Here is a 21,090-nt window from a genome sequence, read left to right as displayed (position 1 = left end):
AATGACTTTCTAAAAAGTATCCCTATTAGAGAACATTTTAAAAATGGCAATGTTGAGAAGTGGTCAGGTTCTACAAAAGACTGTTGTGTCTGTAGGTTCTCATCAAAAGTTTTCTTCTCACAACAAGTTTTCATAAAGCAAAACCAAACTATTCAATGAGTAGAGTCTCTGAACTGGAACAACTTCTCACAGCACATACATTTTTTTTTTTTCATTCATACTTTCTGTCATTCTTTGTGGAAGCTGCTTCTGTGCCTTTGGCCTAGGGGGCTGAAAAAGATGGCACTTTTGAGCCAAAGACATTCCATGTTCCAAACCACCAACTGTACAGGTTTTAAGGCCCTGCTGAGATGATTTTCCATTAGCAAAGAAAACCATTGTGGGGCAAAGAAACCCGGCCTGGGTCCTTAGTAAGTTAAATGTAAACCCATAGGTTTATTTGGGACACCAACACTTTTAAGGTTGGAAGACATAAGAAGACACACTGGTTGCTGCAATACACAAAAGTTTATTTTTGATTTTTTTTCTTTTCTGAAGGCAAAATATAATAGAACTTAACATCAATGAATTTTGTACAACAAAAACAGCTTTTAATATGGAACAGACAGTCCATGAACAATTTAAAATCTCGGAATGGCTTCCCTTTTTCAAAGTCATGCTTTCTTGCGGTCCACGAGGAGTTGGCACGAAGAGATGGTGGCAGCCCACTGGATGAGGTGAGTGGAAGGACGGGTGGGCTTCCCTAGATCCGTGTCAGCTGGTGCCACAGGCTGGATGGGAGGATGCTTTCCACTTTCTCCATGACAAAGTTTAAGGGGGCAAACAAAGTGCTGAGGAACTGTAAAGAAACCAGAAAGGCACCAAGTCAGGAGAGATCTCATTCAGGACTGTAAAATGAACCTCTCCAACCTACAAGTCTTGGCATTATGAAAGTCTCAAAGGCTATAATTTTATATTTATGTTATAGGAAACACAGGTTGATGATCGCACCTACATTCCAGCCCCATCACCCACCCCTGCTGTGAGAGATAAGGGGGAGTGTCTGCGGACTGCCCCCTTCACTCCTGATGGCTGGTCCACCATTCCCAGGCCTTCAGATCTGTCTTCAGGATCTGCTGGCTGTGCATGCAGATGACTAGTGCCATCAAGAGGGACTGACAGTTGGGTGACAAGTAGACAGAAGTAGACACGTAGACTGTGACACTTCAGACCACCTGCCTGCCTAGCTGGGTATAAAACCCACTTAAAGGGGAAATGTCAATTTTAAAAAGTCAAGTTCATTATATGGTTGTGAATTGCTTTGGGATCCTATTGTTTCCCAAACACCTCTGTCATCCATGCTCACTTCTGAACTACCTGTTTAGTGGAGTGCATCATGGGAGCCTGGGGGAGGACAGCAAACTTGCCAGTCCATGAATGACATGTCTTTGTTGAAGAAGGGCTGCTCTGAGATCATCTTTGGAATCTCTTTCATTTGGTTTCTAAACTCCTTTCTGCTTTTCAAGTAGAGAAAAATGCTCATTAACTGTGCCTTTTAAGAAAGCCAAGTACCTCGCCTGAGACTCATTTAACATAATCTCAAATTTGTTCTGATTATGTCCTTGTGAAGAATTAGCTTCATTCCACAAACCACCCAGCATCTGGCAGGAGAGGTCCCCTTACAGAGCTCCGCAGGAGAGACAGGTGTTTGGGTAGTTTCCTCTCTCTCTGTTCAGAACCAAAATATTATCTTGCTAGGGTTCAATACCCGGTTCTTACATTGTGGAGTCTCTTGTCCTAGTCCCTTGTCCTCAGCAAAACACTGTCTACACCACCAAGGATTTCCCAGAGAAGTAGAGTGTAGTATGTAAATATATATGCAGAGGGAGAAACATGGTTCTGAGGTCAAAGTAGTAGGGCATTTAATAAAGTTAAAACAGGTTCCTCCATATGCTCTATGGATTTCAGATATTCAAGGGGTATGGTAGGCAGGTTTCTCAGAATCTTTCCTTCCTTGTTGTTTTTAAGGACCAGTAGAATACTGGGGCACCTGAGTGGCTCAATCGGTTGAGCATCTGCCTCCAGCTCAGGTCATGATCCCAGGGTCAGGGGATTGAGCCCCACATTATCAGGCTCCTGTCTCCCTTTGCCCCTCCACCTGCTCGTGCATGCAAGTGCTTGCTCTATCTGTCAAATAAATAAAAATCTTAAAAAAAAAAAACACAGTAGAATACTAATTGTAAGTTCTGTGACACATTATAGCTGGACCATTAAGTGTGACATTAGTGTCAAGGAAACTCAAGATAGTATAAGATTTGGAATCTTTACAAAGCATGTTGTATCTTTTACATCAATTAAATATATTTACTCTGTAAGGCGCCTCAGTGTTGGATGAGATCTAAAGGAGTCTAGAACAAAACTCCCACTGTCAGGAAGCTCAAAGCCCAAGGGGAAGGGATAGATGACCACTAAGACCTTCCACACAGCAAAATAATGATACCAGATAGACCATCATAGAATGGAAAATAGAAGGCCAAGGAAAACACCAGGAGGGTTCAGAAAATGAAGAAAATCCATTCTGTTGAAAGGATCAAGAAAAACTTAAGATGAGGCAAGTGAAATAGACCACAGTGGGTGGTTAGGGTATCCAAACATATAGATGGGGTAAGGATGGTAAGGAAAGAAATATGAGCAGGTGAGCCCTCCAGGCTCACAGCTGGAACTGAAATGGGAAAGTACTGGTATGATCTGAAGGCAGTAAATAATTCAGCTTAGCTAGAATAGTTAATAGTTCAAAAGTGACCAGAGGCACTCTGGGGAGGACCCCGAAGGCCAAGTTGGGTTTGGAATTAGGAAATAGGTAGCCATGTTAGTACTTGAGCAAATGGATGGCTCTTTCATCAAGTGGGTGTTAGATATGTGGCAATTTCTGGAAACTTTCTGAAACTGTCCTTTGTTATGTGCACAGAACCACATGGGATGCTCACCTTATCACCCAGGAATGAATAACTACTGCCCAAGTTGCTTATGAGAGATTTTATAAAATCCTAGTTATGAGAAGATTGTTTACTTGTTTAATAAAATCCTAGTTATGAGGGGCACCTGGGTGGCTCAGTTGTTAAATGTCTGCCTTCGGCTCAGGTCATGATCCCGGGTCCTGGGATCCAGCCCTGCATCAGACTCCCTGCTCAGTGGGAAGCCTGCTTCTCCCTCTCCCATTCTCCCTGCTTATGTTCCCTCTCTCACTCTCTGTCAAATAAATAAATAAAGACTGTAAAAAGTAAAATAATAAAAATAATAAAATCCTAGTTATGAGATTTTGTTTGTTTGTAATTCAGAGACCACTAAGGCTCCATAAAACACAGCATTTGCCTATAATACTCGTTCAATAAAGAGGAACTCGGTGCTATGATATTCTGGATAAATCAGAGATTCAGACAGGGGTTGACAGATGGGGCTCATTAAACAAGGTGGTATTGCTGGTGAAGTTATTATATCCTAAAGACGTGACCTGAAACAGCTTTGGCACCACTAAAGTTGTGAAAGAGCGGGTAAGGAACTCCTGAAGTACTAGCCTGATCCACTGCACTTAGAGGAAAGGCATCGCTTCAAGTCTGTATTCTGGGCAATTTCACTCACTGCACGTGGGGACATCAGGGAGCCTCAGTTTGAGAAGCAGAATGAATGGAGAGGTCCTTACAAAGTTGGCTCAAAATAAGGCCCGTTTGCTTGTTTGGGGCACTGATCTGACTTGCATAAAAATAACAAAAGCAAGGTCTCTGAAAATCAAGAGGGGAGTCTCCAGCCCTGTTTGATGTCTGCAGTTGTCCCCCATCCCATACTGTCCCACAAGTCACAGCAGGCCTTGACTCCATGGACTTCATGCCCTCCTCAAAAAAGGTTCCACAAGAGAAGGAAGTCCCTGACACCTCCCGTACATGCGACGATGTACGCTTTGCCCTCACATCTAGAATGTTCTGTCCTTGGGAGCATTGAGAAAAGTATCCCCAGAAACTTTCCCTAAGGTCCTAATTCTCTCTAGCACCCGACCTGAGACGTGTGCCTTTTATTAGTCAGCTACCTTCCTCCTCGGCACCTTTCTCTGCACCTTCTTCCTCATCCCTCACCCACAGGGAAGAAGCAGACAAAGCCATGAGACATCTGAAGCTGATAAGCCCCCTCATTCAGTAACCAGATAAAGGTTAGTGGCTTTCACCAGGAGGGATTAAAAAAAAGTTTGGTGGAACACGCCTTGAATAGGATATTCATTTATGCTTCTTTACGTGTTTAAAAATCAGTCAATACTTTTTGGCCAGAGACTCAACCAATGCACAGAGAAACAGCAGTTTCATTTACAGACTTGGGAAATTTATTGCCTGAAAAGTGAAGTCTGAATGAGCAACCCCAGGCAGCCAGGGAACAGCTCATCTATCTCAATGTCCATAACTTCTGTCAAGAGGGCAGAGACACACGGTCCAAGATGCACTGTGATTCAATCAGTGTCTTAGGGTGAGAAAAGGCAACTAGACTAATAAAATAGAGAGAGTGACACTTCAATCACCTGGTCCTCCTTTTCCTAAAACACCATTATTTAGAAGAAGGTCATGGCTCCCAACATGCTTCATTAACATTCAAAATGCCTCTGCTTATCTGAATAAGTTCCAGGTGCCCTATTGCAATCAGACAATTGACATTTCACTGTAATCAATATCAGACTTCAAAGAGGTCAAGGCCTATAAGTGAAGACGAGAGTCAGAAGTCAGGGGCTCAGTCTCCGTGGAGGAGAGAGATCAGAGGAGGAAAGACAGAGCCCTTCAAAGCCGACTGGGTCAGAATGCTGACCTTCCCACATTCTGTGAGGGGCTGGGTTTGGAACGATAACTTCTTTATATGAGCAACCTTATCTTGGTAACCAAACATTCTAGGAAGAGTTAGTCTTAAGCCATTGAGGTAGATTAGATTAGTGAGGGGAAAGCCAGTTGAAGCTGCTCATTTTACTAGTTCCTAATGGCTCCCGGTTGGCTGTGGGCTTCCTTAAGGCTGCAGATCAACATATAAGCACACTGGAGAGTTCCCCAGCGGCCTGCGGCCTGGGGGGCAGCCTTGCAATCTCTCTGCATCTCAGACATGTCATTATCCCAGGGCCATTATCTCCAAGAGGCCTGAGAAAGGCATTTTCACACGCTGCAGATGGCTTCGGGCAGCCTGTCGGGTGGCGGTGATGACCTGCAGGGGCTTCTTGGAAGGCCTGCCGCAGTGACGGGGTGAAAACTTGGGGAAGACTCTGGGGACAGGGTGGGCAGGAGAGGGATGGGGCCTGTCTCCTCCAGGCCATCCATCTTCCCTCCCTGCGAAGGCTATTGAGACGTTTCAAAACTGCTACACCTTTAGGAAGGGCAAGATGAATGTGATCTTCCAGACAGAGGTTTGAAAGCCAATTCATCTCTACTCTGTTTGGCAATGACGAGTGGCTGACCGAACAACCACACCCTGGCAGAGCATAAGCTGTGAGGGGCTCTAAGAGAGATCGGTATCTTGTTCAATCAGCTGATCTAGACTCAGAACCAAAGCTTTGGAAACAGTAAGTGATCCATAATGAACACATCTCTCTGAAATTCTGGAGGCAGTGGAGCCTTTTCTAGAGAATACCCAATCGGGCAATTCATCCTTCCGTTCCAGGTGGTGGTCTCGGCTCCAGCAGCCCCGAATCGCCTAAACACTCAGAAGTCCAGGTGGCACCCCAGGCCGCTGAAGTCAGCAGCCCTCCAGGGGGAAGGCAGGCAGCCACAAGTCACTCAGAAGCCCCCTAGACGCTTGCACAGTGCAGCCCGGGGAAACCTCGATGGCTGGAAAGTGATCACGTCAGCAGCTCCGGCCGTGCACCACATCCTGGCAAGTGGCTGTTCAAATGCTCAGCTTGCTCCAGACCAGTGTTCTCAGCAGCAAAGCCAGCCCTCAACCCCCAGCCTCAGAACTTGCTGGAATCCTTGATAGAAACACAGACTTGTGGGGCACCTGGGTGGCTCATTGGATTAAATCTTCTGCCTTCAGCTCAGGTCATGATCCCAGGGTCCTGGGATCAAGCCCAGCATCGGACTCTCTGCTCGGTGGGGAGCCTGTTCTCTCTCTCTCTCTCTCTCTCTCTCTCTCTCTGCCTGCCTCTCTGCCTACCTGTGATCTCTGTCTGTCAAATAAATAAATAAAATCTTAAAAAGAAAGAAAGAAAGAAACACAGACCTCTGGGTGCTAACACTCAAGATTCTGAATTTCTGGGGGTGGGGCCAAATGAATTTTATGTACAGTAAGGGTCTGTTCTCATCCAAAACTCCCACAAAGTGCTATTTGCTTGTTTAATGCAGAGTACTGGGAAAATGACATATTTGGACAAAAAAATGCTTTAAAAAATGTTTGAGAGGAACATTGAAAGGAAGAAGAATTGTCTAATGTTGTAAATATATTCCTGTTTTATGTTTTACTAAGTTAAACTCTAGTCTACTCAGAATTTTGGCAACTATTTTTACTCAGAGGCTGGCTCGAGGGTATAATAATGAATAGCAGAGGTCCCTAAACTAGGGAGCATCCAGCATGGGGGATCCTGGGTTTAAAAATCATGGTATATACAGAAGACTTAAGGAAATTTGAGATGTTCTACCATTAATCAGTTAGAGGTTGGAGGTGGCTGTGAATATACTAGCTGTCATGGGAATTTGCAAGAAGGAAGAGACTTACTGAGTATAGTGTTGGAGGGCAGAACAGGAACAACAGGTGCATATAGGAGGGAGGCAGATTTCATTGTGTAAAGAAAATTGCTAAGTGATCCAACAATGAAATGGGCTTTGATGTTAAGTAGGTGAGTTCCCCATCACTGAGAGTATTCAAGAAGAGTCTAGATGACCTCTATCACCTTACTGTTGAAGGCAATTTGTTTAAGGTCCCTTTCAACTCTAAGAGTCCATGATCATAATTACAAAAGAAGAGGAGAAATGCTAAACTATATCTGATTTTTACATTGATTCTTTCTGCAGAAACCACTACCATTTATTTATTTAAGAATCATTTATTGAAAACCTACTATGTGCAAGGCACTGTGCAAAGCTTTGGGGATACAGAGATGAGGAAGACACAGCCCTGCTCTCAAGGAGCTCACATTCTAAATGGGGGACAGACAAGTTTTCAACAATTTTAGTACAATAAATGTGATAATATAGGTATTCATGGAATACTATGGGATAAAAGAGGAGAGAACTCTAATTCAGCTTAGGAGAAGCTCAGAAAGAAAGCTGAGTATAAAAGAATTAAGAGAAGTTAGTAGAGTGGACAAGCTGGGGTGGTGATGGGGAAGGGCATTCCATGCAGAGCAAACAGCATGTGCAAAGGCACTGGGCTGTATAAGACCCTGTGCATCTGGGAGTGGTGAGTAATTCACTACGGACTAAAAGAGTCTGTGCAAGAGTTGGGAGAGATGAGGCTGAAGAGGCAAGCAAGGCTAGATCATAAAGGACCTTGCATACCATGCTAAAGAGCTGAGGCTTTATCCTGAAATTGGTGGGAAACCTCTGGAGAAATTCAAGCAGGGAAGCGCCATGCTCAGACTTGCAATTTGGGAGGATCATTCTTATGTCAGTGTGAGCAAAGGCCTGGCAAGGGATGAACCTGGAAGCCAGGAGACCAGTTAAGACTCTTGCAGAGGAGTACAAGCATGAAAAACAAGACCTAAACTAAGAGAGAGGGGCCATGGGGAGAGAAAGAGGGGAAGAAGAGGTGAATTACATTTACTGAATGCCCAGTGGCTTAGGAGGTTAGACCCGACACACTGTGGAGGCCGAGACAGGTGGGATGTGGGGAGTGAGGGAGAGGAGCTCGGGAGGGCTGCTCCGTTTCTGGCTTGAGTAACCGTATGGATGGCAGTGCCATGGCAGAGGTCAGGAATACAGGAGGGGTGCTTTGGGTGGTGGGGGAAGGAGGGTGATGAGTTCAGTTTTGGAAATGTTGAGATTGAGGTGCCGGTGGGATTTCCAGTTCATCTTCAACACGCATGAAAATACTCTGGCAATTCCAGTCCCTGAGCTCTGCCGAGCAGAAAATGTCAATCATCTGGAAAGGGATTAAATCAACCCAGCCAAGTTAGAAATCATCCTTTCTGACTCCACTCGCCTTGAAATCAGAATGGAGTTCCATGGAAACAAATAACACTCTTTCCCTTGTTCCTTCTATTTGAAACTCATCTGTGGCAAAATCAGTAGTTAGCCTCTTTGCAGGTGTAGGTAAAACGGTCGGTTTTCAACAAGGAAACTGGTTCTGCTTGTCACTTGTCAATGCAGACAGTTTTTCTTATCAAAGCTCCTCTCCTCTACCCTCCTTAAAGGCTCTCACTGGATTCCCATATTCTAAATGTCAGGTCTGTATACTTCTTCATATAAGTTCTTAATATACTTCTTAACTACAAGCCCTTCACACACTCTTCACACACTCTAGTTCATTCCCCAAACAAGCCAAAGTTTGAAGCCATTAAAATACTTTTTATTTAAGTCTTTGAAAATGTAAATCTCACCTTTATTAAAGGAAAGACCCACAATATCTAAAAATTAGAAATAATGTTATTCAACTTACAGAAAACAGAATAACTTCCCACACATTTTTCATGTGCTAGGATTCCCTTAATTATTAAATTTAATCCTTTTAGACTTCATGCTTTTTTGAATTCTGGGATTTTTGTGTGTGATGTGTGTGTGTATGAAATGAGGCACGGCATGCATTAACAAAAAACCTACACTTTTTCATTGGCCTTCAACTTTCTGATTCCACCGACGAAAATGAAAATTAAACAGTGAGCAAATGATCAATACAGGCATATCCTTTCCTACAGGACGCTGCTTCGTTCCTCTCACGCTCTTTCCCTTGGCTTCCCTTGCCCCTGGCCTCAGGCTCCCTCTTGGCAAATACTCACAGCTTTTGCGAAGACCCCCATAAGCTCCGGGAACTGATGTGTCAGGAGGGCCAGCATGGCTGTGAAGGAACACAGTCCGGCAGTGAAGAGAATGAAGAAGGGAAGCTCCTTCTTCGGGTAAACTGAGACTTCATGGAAAGCTGTGGAAAGGATCCAGGGGGAAGTATGAGCACCCAAGTGAAACGCCTTCTCGGGGCATTTCTCTCTGTGGGATGGACTCTTCAGAGCTGTGGCTAAAGCCTCTCAGAAACGCCAAGGCCGAGGCACCTGAAAGAACCAGTGCCACTCTCTGGGCTGGCCTCTGGCATGCCTCTCAGCTTCTCCCGAGGTCCCGGTGACAGGGCCCATCTGAGGACATTACGCATTTGTGGGGGAAAAGGAATACCATCTCTGCCTAATACATAATCCTGCTTTCTCAAAAGAAAACACAAATAGAACAAAAACCTTATTCCCATTATAAAATACATGTTCATTGGACAAAACCCGATAAATCCAGAATTAAATATACTGGGGGAAAATTCTCTAGATTTTGACCTTCCTGTAATTTTTTTAATCATTATCATGAGGCCTCATTCGTTTATCTTGTATTTTTTCCTGGCCCGCTCTGAGTATGTTGGCGGAGGGAGCCCCCCTGACAGACATTCAGCAAGGACCTCACACGCTGGCCAAGTCAATCTGCAAAGGCTGGAGATCAAGGCCGTGGGGGCCACCTGACACCACTGTAGGAGACTCCTGATGATAAATATACTTCCACCATCAGCAAAAAGTAAATAACTGGTGCCCTTTAGGGCACCTTTTATAACTTTAATGTTTCCAGTGTTGGGTTTGGGGAAACCAAAAAGCAGGTGGAACCAAAGCCCAGAGAGAGGACTCCCTGCTTCCTGCTCACTGGACGGCTGGAGCCCCCCGGGCAGTGGGATGCTTACTGGGGGAGCTGGGGCTGGCCCGCGCAGAGAAACCGGCCCCAGCGGCCACCCGGGCTGTGAAACTGCCTGGGAGCAGTGCTCCCTCTCGAACCAAAAGGATCCAAGTACTACATTTTCTTCAGGAAATCCAAGCTCTAAAGGCTTTCCTCGACCGTTCAGCTCCCATTACTTACAGCCCTAAACAAAAATCCACTGGGCCTGAGACAGGGCGGGGAGGGAGCCGGGAGGGACCAAGCAGAGACAAGCTTGCACACTTAAATCCCAGCAGCTACCTGCTGGGATTCAAAGGAGGGGTAGAAGCACACTCGGCCCCTAATGTCCAACAAGGGGACTCTGACTGTACCAAATGTGGAGTGCATTCCAAACAGGGGGCCCTCTTTGTATCCACACCATCCTGGCTGTCAATGCCCAACCCCTGAAAGATTGTGAGGGAAGATCAGATTTTGGACCACTGCATTCAATTAAGTAAATGAGAGTCATAATTTTCAATTTCAGGTTTACAGAGATTATTCCTATAAAGTTTCTTTTGAGAGCTGTAATCTTGTTCTAATAGTCAATCTATCCCCATGGAAACTTAATGGGACTCAATTAAAACATCTTAAAACAGTGCTTTTCAGAAAACGGTCTTTCTTACCAGAAACAGAAAGTTTAACAAGGATCTCCCTGAAGGGGGAGTCCAAAGGTAAAGTGTGGGTCCATACCAGGAATTTCTGAAATCAAATCTAATGTAGTGTGAGGCACCAGACCCTTTTTCACAATAAAACTCGGGCAAGGAACAACACATCCCTGAGCTCTCCCAGATCCCTAGGTAACAAATAGGAAATAGACTCCTGCTGCTTCAGTCTGAGACAGTAATTCCTGCTGCACCGAGACCCACCATGCAGGAGATTTGGATGGGCTCAGTAACGCTGTGCACCCAGGGCTCCAGACTTACCCTATTCCCTGGGACTAGGAGAGAGGATTTAAGGGGGCCTCTCAAAGGGAGGAGGCGGCAGGAGAGGGGACAAGGAAGAGAGAGCAGCCAAAATTTGGAGCTTATTATCTGAGGGAGAAAAATATGTCCTAAGCAGGGGCCACATGAGGAGCGTGGGCAAGATCCCTGCACACAGTATGATTTGATAAATCTATTCAGCAGGACTTATCAAAACAATGTTGTATTACAGTAAACTGAATCATGCTTTCCACACGTGGCATGGGCCATCAGACTGCTAGCTCAGAAGGTTCTCGAAGGCAGGGCCCCCCTCTTGCTGCTGCATACAGCGCCGAGGCCACACCTATGCTCTGCACGTGCCACACCAGCTCAGGACATGCAACCATGGGACGCTCCCAGGGAATCCCTGTGGCCCAGAGCACTGCGTCATCACGGAGATCACGCCCGCCCTGCCCCACAGCTCTGCCTCTGGCAATGAAGTCAGCGTCCTGCTGCTGCCCTCCCATCCCTGACTCATCTGCAGCCCCCTCTGAAGGCAGCGCCCCCACTTCACACTCCAGTCTGTGCAGACCGCATTGGATCGGCTGCGCCATTCAGCCAGAACCCTGCGCAATGGAGCAGTCCATGAACATCCACCCCAAACTAGTGGCCACTGCGCTCGGGCCAACCAGCGCAGGATGCCTCCGCATATAAATGTCAGGGCTCCAGGGTCTTTCCCTTTGATGACTCTGCGGAGACCTGGAGCAGCAGGATGGCACACCCAATCACGTAACTCACTTTAATATGCACATGCTATCAAACAAGGGCAGGCTTTGGGAGAAGAGTCATAAAAGACAAAGAATGCTACAAACATTTATCATTCCCACCTCTCCCCATCCCCGGGTTCAGACATGAAGAGAGGGATACAGAAGTTGGACTTACACGGAAGCAGCTCTCGGTCTGCTGTTTCTGTACAGATTGGGTACGGATAAAATAGATGCCCTTTTTCCAAGGGATAAGGGATCATCCGAAAAGCTGAAAATGAAAGACAATATGTTAGAGGTCAATATTTGTCTCATAATGTCTCAATTCCAAAAAGGGGCTTTAGAGCATTTTTATAATGGTAAGCACTTCTACAAGTGAATCCCAGCAAGGATGCGAGACTTACCCAAACTGTGAGTTATGTGCCAGATAAACTGTCAGAGACACATTATGATGTATGACTCATGCATTAATCTCACACTATATATTCTGGGCAAACCTCACAAAACTGGGTGGGGAGGGGGTGCAGAGGAATAGGGAAGCCATCGGTTCAATGCCCAGGATTTCCTCATCCATGAAGTATTATTACAATGTCACGAGCACGAACTCAATATAGCTCAACTGATGTTAACAACACAAACCTGGACTGAAATGCTTCCCCAAGAAGCAAATGTGGACTGACTTGCTGAAGCCTGTTACAGATGTACAAATATGAAAGGCATTCTACCATGTCTATTTAGAAAAAGTAAGTCTAGGTGGATGAGAATTCCAACCAAGATGGACAAAAACAAAACAAAACAAAACAAAATCTAAAAATGCATGACTCGGGAGGTATTTCCAAACTTTATGTGAAACTTTTCAATCTTTAATATCACGTGGGGGAAGAAATGGATCCAGAGAAGTTTATTATCTGCAAATTGATGATGTCAGACCAACTAAATTCCACTTTTGTGACTTCAAACAATGACAAACAATGTCACGCTGAATTATGGTTTTCCAATCCATCCATCCCTCTGCGTTATCACGGGTGTTACTCCCCATTATGATGTGAGGAGCATGTTAGTCTCACCGTTGCTCTGAACGCAGTGTTCAGAGTAATTTTCCTTCGACAGATGTCCTATAGCTACAGCATGCTGTAGATAGAAAACAGAAAAACCGCACCCTACACTGGCAAAGTCAGGTAACAATCCTTGCCTTGGTGTGTGTGTCAAGGGAGGGGGCGGGCACACAATCTCTTCAGTCTTAAATGCTGTATTTCAAGGAATCAGAGCTACATCCTCAGCTGGGGAATCACCCGTGCCTTCTCAAAATGCCGTCAATGTACACATTTATCTTCTGCATACTTATTTCAAACAGGAATCAGAAACAAAGAATGTTCTCCCTCACAAGAAATGACAAGGTTCCATTGTAACCAGCATCAGTGCACATATGGTATTTATTCTGGTGTCTGAATATTATTTAAAAGTAAAAACATTATGTATGTGATTCCAGCATTTGGAATGCAGTCAATCCACACCACAGTGGTATCACTCTGAGGTTACAGCACATTGCCATGGAGAATATAAATCACTATAAACGCGGGATTAGAGCAGAGCCAGTTTGCTGGCAGTTTGCTGAGGTAAAAATGTTATCAATTTTCCTCTTGTAACAGAAACCTCTTAAACAGAGATTAAAACATTAAAAACACCCCAGACTTTAACTCTTCTTAAAATGAAAGGCTCACCCTAGTTCAATCAGACTTTTCTTTCATGCAAACAAAGATGACTTTTGCCCGCTGCTACAACAAGAGCAAGGGGTGTTCTCAGCACAGGTTGTTAATGCACAAAGATCACTGAAGGAACCAGTATCTCTGGAGAGGTTTGCAAGACAAGGGGGAAGAAATTACATAACAACCCCCCCTCCCCACAAAACCCCTTTTAGTGCCTTTATAGGATACACTAAAATCTCTTCTGGGAAGCAGTGTGTTTAAATTTAAACTGCAATATGTCAGGATTTTAATACCATTTCCCATAAATGAAGGCTGCTATGAAAGCATCCCAAAAATGTGGGAAAACCTATGTGGAAGTTTTGTTGTGTGTGTGTGTGTGTGTGTGTGTTCCTTTTTTTTTTTTTTTTTTTTTTTTTTGGTAACCCAGATTCTCTATGTGCAACAGGGCTGCTGTAATTAAGAATCTGTTCAGGTTCACATGATCTAAATAAACCCTCAGTTTTCAAAGTGGCTATAAATTTGAATGCTACATTTTATTCAAAATTGAAGTCAGTTTGCACTTCGGGGAGCAATTTTTTAAATGAAATATAGGAGAGCAAGATCTTGAGAGTGTTCAACCATAGAAATCAAATGCTTGGTTGGTGTCTTTTCACTCAGATGCCAAATCTTTTTTGCAGCAGTATTTGGCACGCATACAGAACTCCATGCACCAAGTTAGTTTTTCTCTTCTAATCAGTTCTGGTCTTTTTGGAGAGGGTGGAGACAGTGATTATATACAACTTAAACACACACACACACACACACACACACAGGTCTTCCTGCACCGTTCTCCCCAGCCCCCCAAGGCAACCTCCATGACTGTAGAGATGCTTACAATCCTCTTAAAATCTCTTTCTTGTGTCAGTTGTCATTTACATTGAGTTCATAAAATAAGATTAAGCTTTTTGGCTTCAATAAACAAAAGCAAATACAATTTCTGTTTGCAATTCTATCCTTTACCCACCCTGCTGTGCAGGGACCAGGGGGTGGGAGATAAGCAGTGGAGGGCTGGAGAGAGCAGGAAGAGGCACTTGCCAGCTTCACCTCCCACCTCCTGATCCCTGTCACTGAAAAGACATGCAACCACTCCACAAGAACTTCACAGCTTTAGCTGAATGTCCAGAAATTTTGCAAGTGCAAGTAGGAACACACTGATTTGACAGTGCAAATGAGAATGGAAAAAAAGGCATCTATTTTATTAATTTTATCTATTTCATGAATGACTACAGATCTCCTAGAAATCTTTGTCTGGAAGAACATACATTTCAGAGGAATTAAAAATATACAATGTATTTGGTGAAAAACAAAACAAAAAAGCTGGGCTGCTCCATGTGAATGCATGGGACACTAGCAGTGTTTCTGCCTTTTTCTCTGGGTGCCCTCACCTCCCTTACCTTGACTTCTGTTGCGCTGGTGAGGAAGAGGTAAAATGAAACCAGGAGTTGGTTAATGACCACATGGGGCCCCGGAGTAAAGCCTGAGGCATTACACTGGCATCCTCTCTCCCTGACCAGACACATTTTCTAGGCTCCACACCTGTCAGTGCTGGGCTCCCTAGAGATCCTAAACTAATACTGGAGAAAACGTCAAGAGAACGAAAACAGGGACAGAAGGACGGACACAGGAATAAACCAATTTCCGATTTTCCCAGCGATTTCTAATGACCTCTCAGCCTACCCATTAATAGCAAGGATAGAAGATAATATCTGATATTTTGTCTATGTTGCCTTTTCAAAGAGAATCCCGGGGAACTGTGTATAGATAGATAGTAACAGCAAGAAGTGCATTTGAATCCCAGTGCTACATCATCAAACTGCGAGTGCCTTCCTCAGGCACCAGGGACAGAAGAGTGAGCTACACGTTGTCCCTGCATTGATGGGAGCTCACAGCTTATGGCAGGAAACAGATGGTCCAAGAATCCTGAAAATCTGTGTGAATGATCTCCCTGAGGTAGCACCCCTGTGCTGTGTGTATCTAACGGAGGAGCCATGGAGGCGATAGCTAACAACGACCTGAACTTGACCGGCTGAAAACTAGATGACTGGATGGGTCATTAGTCTTTGTCCAGTCTCTTTGTCTTAAAAATGAGAATACTATAGACCCTGAGAACCTTAAAGAGACCACGTGTGGCAAAGGTGTCTAAACATGGGGACTGATGGCTCAATAAAAGTCAGTTTTCCCTCTATATTCCTTTTCTACTAAACCCGTAGTTCCGGCTCCCTCGATCAGGTCATGTTCTTGCTTATAAGTAAAAATGCTGCTTATTTATAAATAACTAGAGGTGCAAACAACAGAACAGAAAATTATCATTAAAATACAAATTTTACAATTTCACCCTTGACTCTAAAGTAGGTAACTGGCCATAAAGGCTATTTGATCTTCATGAGGCATTTGCACACAATCATATAAAATTCTCAAATCAAAAGCCCAAGGTACTGATCTGTACTCTTTCACTATTTGTTCTGTGGTCTTGGGAAAGATCACTTCCCTTTGGCTCATTGATGTACCATTCCAATTCTGAAGAGAAATTCTAGAGTTTTACAGCAGATTCACTAACTTGTTGACAAGCCTCGACCCTCTAACACTCTGTTCCTACCTCCATGACAGTATTGCTTGGATGCACACTACATATTACATAGATGCGTGTGTTAAAATACACATAGGTGAGCACACATGAACAGATGTATGCGTGTACACACACACACACACACACACACACACATTAACATTTCTCTCAAAGCATTTCAGAGTCCTATTCATCCTGTATCTCCAACATAATGCTTGATACCAAGGAGGGACTCAATATGTGCTCACTGAATAAAGGAATATGTGAATTAATGCACAATCAGAAAGAGACAGAGTTTCCCTTTTAAAAACTCAAGTGGATCCAAATTATGGTGAGTCACCATGGCAGAACAAAGGGAAGGGACAAGCTGGCTCCACCAGGCAGAAGATGGGGAGGCGCTGCACGAGACCTGGAGACTGGCTTTTAGTGTAAGTTAGCTTCGACCGGGAAATTTAGCAGACCATTGCCCTCTCCCAAATTATAAAATTTAGCATTGGAACTATGGGGTGAGGGGTGGGGGAATCTCTCTTTAGCAGTGCAAAAGGTGCCAGCCCTTCAGAGGAAAGGTCTGGTTAGTGGAAATGCCCGAAGGACTACATCTTACAGCAAGTAACATTTACCATCAGGTTCAAAGAGAATAAATTAGAATCGGAATTTCATCCTATGCTCCAACAATGGGCCGTTTTCTCCTCTCAAAGGAAATACTCTGTCTTAGTCCCCCCCAAAAAACACCACCTTCAAATCTTATACATTATTTAGTGAATTCTTTGGGGAAAAAAATCTCCAAAAAGAAAATAAAGAGTCTTACTTGGTCAGGTGGAAAAAAATGGAAACAAAGAAAGGCTAAGTGATTTACCCCATGGCATACTTGTCTTCTGATATATAGAACTAGAAAATTAAACCTTGAAGTTCACAGCTGCGGTCAGCAGACTACCCTGCTTTATAAAATAAATATAGCCAAAACGAGCCTTGAAAAGATCGAGGTAGGAGGGAGAGGAGGCCACATCAGTATTTAATATAGGTAAAACAGAAGATGTGCCACTTAAAATAGAGTCCCACAAGGCGCAACGCTGTTGTAAATAGACTCAGTACAAATGAGATTGCTCATTTATATAGGTTTTGTATATTCAACTCATACTTGCAGTAATGTGTGTGTTTGTGTGTGTGTGTGAGGATAACCAGAACCTACAGTGTTTAAAATAAGTGTAATTCAGATAAGGTGGCAGCTGTATAACGAACTAAGGAATGTATTTTTAAATCTTGTAAGTTAAAACTTTTCCCCTTTCTTGATTATCTTGACTTTGAGGAACATATTGTGCAATTTCAGAGGCTGGGACAGTGATGAATCAAACATTTTAGAAACCTTTGAAATGCTGATGTATTTGTGGTTGAGGACTCAATTTTTTTTTTTTTTTTTAGCCACCATATGTTTCAAACCCAAACAATCTCTGCCATGCATCAGCTGGACTATGGGGTTTTATCAAATATGTGAATTATTTCAGCCTGATTGGTGGGAGACTCACTTAATTCCACAAGATGACTAACGCTCCAACATAATAAACTCATTAAAAAGCAAAGAAAAATATATCTATATCCCCACTCCTAAACCAACACTTTTGATCTCCAAAAGATCAATTAACTAAAAGAATATTAATTTTTAACATAGGAACCGGTGAAATTAGGTACTGTTACCTTCCTCCCTGAATTTCCTTTCTAATGAAAAGAGGAAGTTGGAAGGGAGTTGGGAAATGGCCTTAAATTTCAGAAAGAACAAAAAAAGATAATAAAGGACAAAACCTAAACTAGGAGGCTGGCAATGTCAAAAGGCGCCATCACGTGGTACACTGGAGGAAGTGCAGTCTGTTGCGCTCAGGCACAGGCTGTCAGGGCACCTCTGAAGGGAGAAGGCACCCTTCACCCACTGTAGCTACCTCAAGGAAACCGCCTTGAAGCCGGACAATCTGGGGTGGGGCACTGGCATTCAGTATCATCAGCGATTCACAGTGTTCAAAAGCCAGGTAAGTTAAGTCAGTACCACTTCAATAGCCAAGTCAGAATTGTAATCCAAGTCTTCTGATTTAAAATCCAAACTCTGATGCCTCCATTCAACTTAGAATGGACACAGGTCTAGAAGAGATGTCAAAAGATTGCATGTGACTGTTTGAAGTTTGAGTGGTAATTCTTCTAAATTGCACGAGAGATTTATAGCTTTGTTTTAAAAAGTTATAAAACTTTGTACTGAAACATCATTTATATATATATATACATTTATGCATATATACACATACATATTTGTGCTTGTAGAAAACTACGTATGCTTGTTGAGAAAATTTGAAAAATACAAACATGAGGGAAAAAAAATCTCTTAAAATCTACTTAAAGATGTATTTATTTCCAGTCTTTCCTTTGTTTATATGTAGAATTTACTTATTTTTTATAAAACGGCCCATTCTGTATTTAAAATGTTTAAGTCAACATTCACCATCAAAAATATAATTTTAGAAAGATTATCTTTCTAAACACTGTAAGAGGAATAAGTACACCCGAGCCTATGAGTAGTAGTATAAATTGAAGGCTTCCAAACAAATGTTTTAGAGATAACCGATCTTCTTATGCTTAATCTATTCAGGAAAGGTCTAAATAGCTGGTATTATAGAAAAGAAGAGGCAAGAGAAAGGGAACTAGAGTTTACATCTTGGCTGTACCAACAGTGGTGGCAAAACTTGCAACCAGGTGCTCGTCTCAATGACCCTTCCTCTCCTAAACAACAGAGGCGACCACCTCTCTCCTGTCTAACTCAGAACATTGTCAGGAAGAGTACATGGAATGACAGACATGCAAACCCTCCGTATATTACCCCCTTATACATGCACTCTCCAAGGTGCTTGGTGCTTAATGAGCATTCTCACAGTTCCTGTCCAGAACTGAGGTACAGCTTTCTTTTCAAAATTTGGGGTGCTTTCTATTTATCTGTAAGGATCAAATGCAGAATTTCCTTTTCTTTGAGGTCCCTGACTGCCTTGCTGTACTGGTTTATGTCTAAAAATTCACCCCCTCTCTTCATTCTAAAGAGTATTCTGCCCATCTAATCTGAGGTAATTAATTATATTCCCCCAACATCACCACGCTGCTAGATGAATGAGTTCACGATGTCACTTCACATTTGTCCAAATCCCATGGTCCTTCCCAGTTGGTCCAGGGCATCCCCCCATCCCCTCCACTGGTATCTAATTATATGGGTAACTAATTTCCAAATAAAATTTCTAGTTATTATTCCTCATGGAATTTTTTTTATGGTTATGCCATTTCTAACACCGTGTCTCTATCACTTCTTGCTTCCCCGTTTTGTTCCTTTCCATATAACTGTAACTTTCTTTTTTTTTTTTAAAGATTTTATTTATTTATTTGACAGAGAGATCACAAGTAGGCAGAGAAGCAGGCAGAGAGAGAGGAAGGGTAGCAGGCTCCCTGCTGAGCAGACAGCCCGATGCGGGACTCGATCTCAGGACCCTGAGATCATGACCTGAGCCGAAGGCAGCGGCTTAACCCACTGAGCTACCCAGGCACCCCTAACTGTAACTTTCTTATCAATCAGATCCAGCTGATTGATGACAAAAGCTTCTTTTGTTAGGTTTTTAAAATGCTAATCTATAAATATATCTTTATTTGGTGAGCCAATCTATCCATGTAATTTTTTTTTCTTTTGTTTTTGTTTTTGTTTCTGTTTTTTTTCCAATTTATTTATTTTCAGAAAAACAGTATTCATTATTTTTTCACCACACCCAGTGCTCCATGCAAGCCGTGCCCTCTATAATACCCACCACCTGGTACCCCAACCTCCCACCCTTTCCATGTAATTTTTTTTCCTACAACTAAACCTAGGTGAGGCCTCTCATGCTCGATCTTGCTGGGCTTTGATCTTTTTCTTGTGTTTAAATAAAAATCCTTTTGTCTTTTTTGGGTAGAACACCTTAAATGCAACAATAAACCAAGTCAGTGGGGGACTTTACACACACCCACACATGCCCTGAGTACAATGTGGGCACCGGGAGTAGCTTATTACACATAATGGCGTGGGAGTGGAAGCATCAACTAAGTTAACACCCCTCAAATTATAAATAGTAAATTATTTAAGTAAACTCATTAGAAATTCTCTAAAAAAATAGTTTCCAAACTAAACAAAAAGCTTTCAATCAACTTGAGTCCCATCTCTCTCAACTTACTTTTACCCCATTCCATTTGGCTGCCCCCCCCCAACTTCCTGCATCCATTTGGATTCCTGCTGGGTTTGGGAAGGGCAGGAAAAGGGAAGAGCAGAAGATTATCAAAATGAAAATGGAAGCAGCAAAGATAAACACAGTGACAGGGATTAAAAAGACATTCCTTTGTGAGGTTGATCAGAGGAGGGGTGAACTAAGAAAAAATTATCAGAAGACTAATAGTTGTTTTGTTTCTCTATGAGAAGGGGAAAAAACACCCCACACTACATGTTGTACTTGTTTTGCTTAACTAATGACAGTGTGTTAATGCACATATTGTCCAATAATCTGTAGTCTTGGGCCTTTCCCCTCAATTTACATTCTTCTAAGCAGTCCCTCCACTTAGCACAGTGTCCTTGCTTATGACACTGTCCTAGTTCTTCAAGGCTTGGTTCAAATCTCCTATGATCCGTAAGGTTACCCGAGTCTGCAGCACCTCACTGACCTTTCCCTTCTGAAAAATCACTGGGCAGCTGCGTCATGCTGGTTACTCCTCCCAACTAGACGAGATGCTTCTCCAGGACAGGGAGCATGTCTCACCTGAAACTGAAGTCTTTTCTCCTTACACAGAATGACAGTACCTTGCACATGCTCAGCCTGATTATCCCTACAGCTATGGAATAGGCATTATCCATTAATACACGAATGCTACAGCTGCCACCAAACACTAGGGTCCTGTGGTCACTGCTCTTATTCTCAAGGAAAACTGCTGCTCATTTGTTTGGCCAACCTAGTTCCAGTGGAGGATAACTGTGGCTTATCAGCCAATCCTCCCAGAAAGGCCACCAAAAAGTGGTTGGCCAAACCCCCTGTCAAAGATTCCCATGAAGCTGAGGGGGTGCTCGGTGTCCAAAGAGGGTTTTCCAGTTCTCCTCTGCCAGAACAGTCCAGATTCATACCGTCCATTGTTTAAACTTCCTTTTTTGAGGAACAGAGATGGCATCATCACAGTAACAATCACCACCACTGGGGAACTGAAGAATCTCAGTAATTA

The 21,090-nt window shown here is 43.2% G+C and overlaps 1 protein-coding gene across 8 annotated transcripts in view; it reads right to left on the bottom strand.

Moving 5' to 3' along the window:
- Positions 1 to 492: 492 nt before the first annotated feature.
- The window catches only part of ST7 (suppression of tumorigenicity 7), a 241,948-nt gene continuing 221,350 nt past the window's right edge, over positions 493 to 21,090 (bottom strand). For 6 of the 8 annotated variants that reach the window (XM_044246427.1, XM_044246429.1, XM_044246434.1 and 3 more), the window contains 3 exons: positions 11,705 to 11,797; positions 8,927 to 9,066; positions 6,140 to 8,073 (listed from right to left, as the gene is read on the bottom strand). In XM_044246427.1, coding sequence (XP_044102362.1) covers positions 7,954 to 8,073; positions 8,927 to 9,066; positions 11,705 to 11,797 — 353 coding nt within the window. In that variant the 3' untranslated portion in view covers positions 6,140 to 7,953. Of the gene's footprint in view, positions 839 to 6,139; positions 8,074 to 8,926; positions 9,067 to 11,704; positions 11,798 to 21,090 lie in introns of those variants that run through there. The other 2 variants (XM_044246428.1, XM_044246430.1) reach the window with 1 other exon arrangement.

This window comes from Neovison vison, chromosome 4 (assembly GCF_020171115.1).
Source record: "Neovison vison isolate M4711 chromosome 4, ASM_NN_V1, whole genome shotgun sequence".
NCBI classification, from domain to species: domain Eukaryota; kingdom Metazoa; phylum Chordata; class Mammalia; order Carnivora; family Mustelidae; genus Neogale; species Neogale vison.
This window is presented reverse-complemented; position numbering and strand designations above follow the sequence as displayed.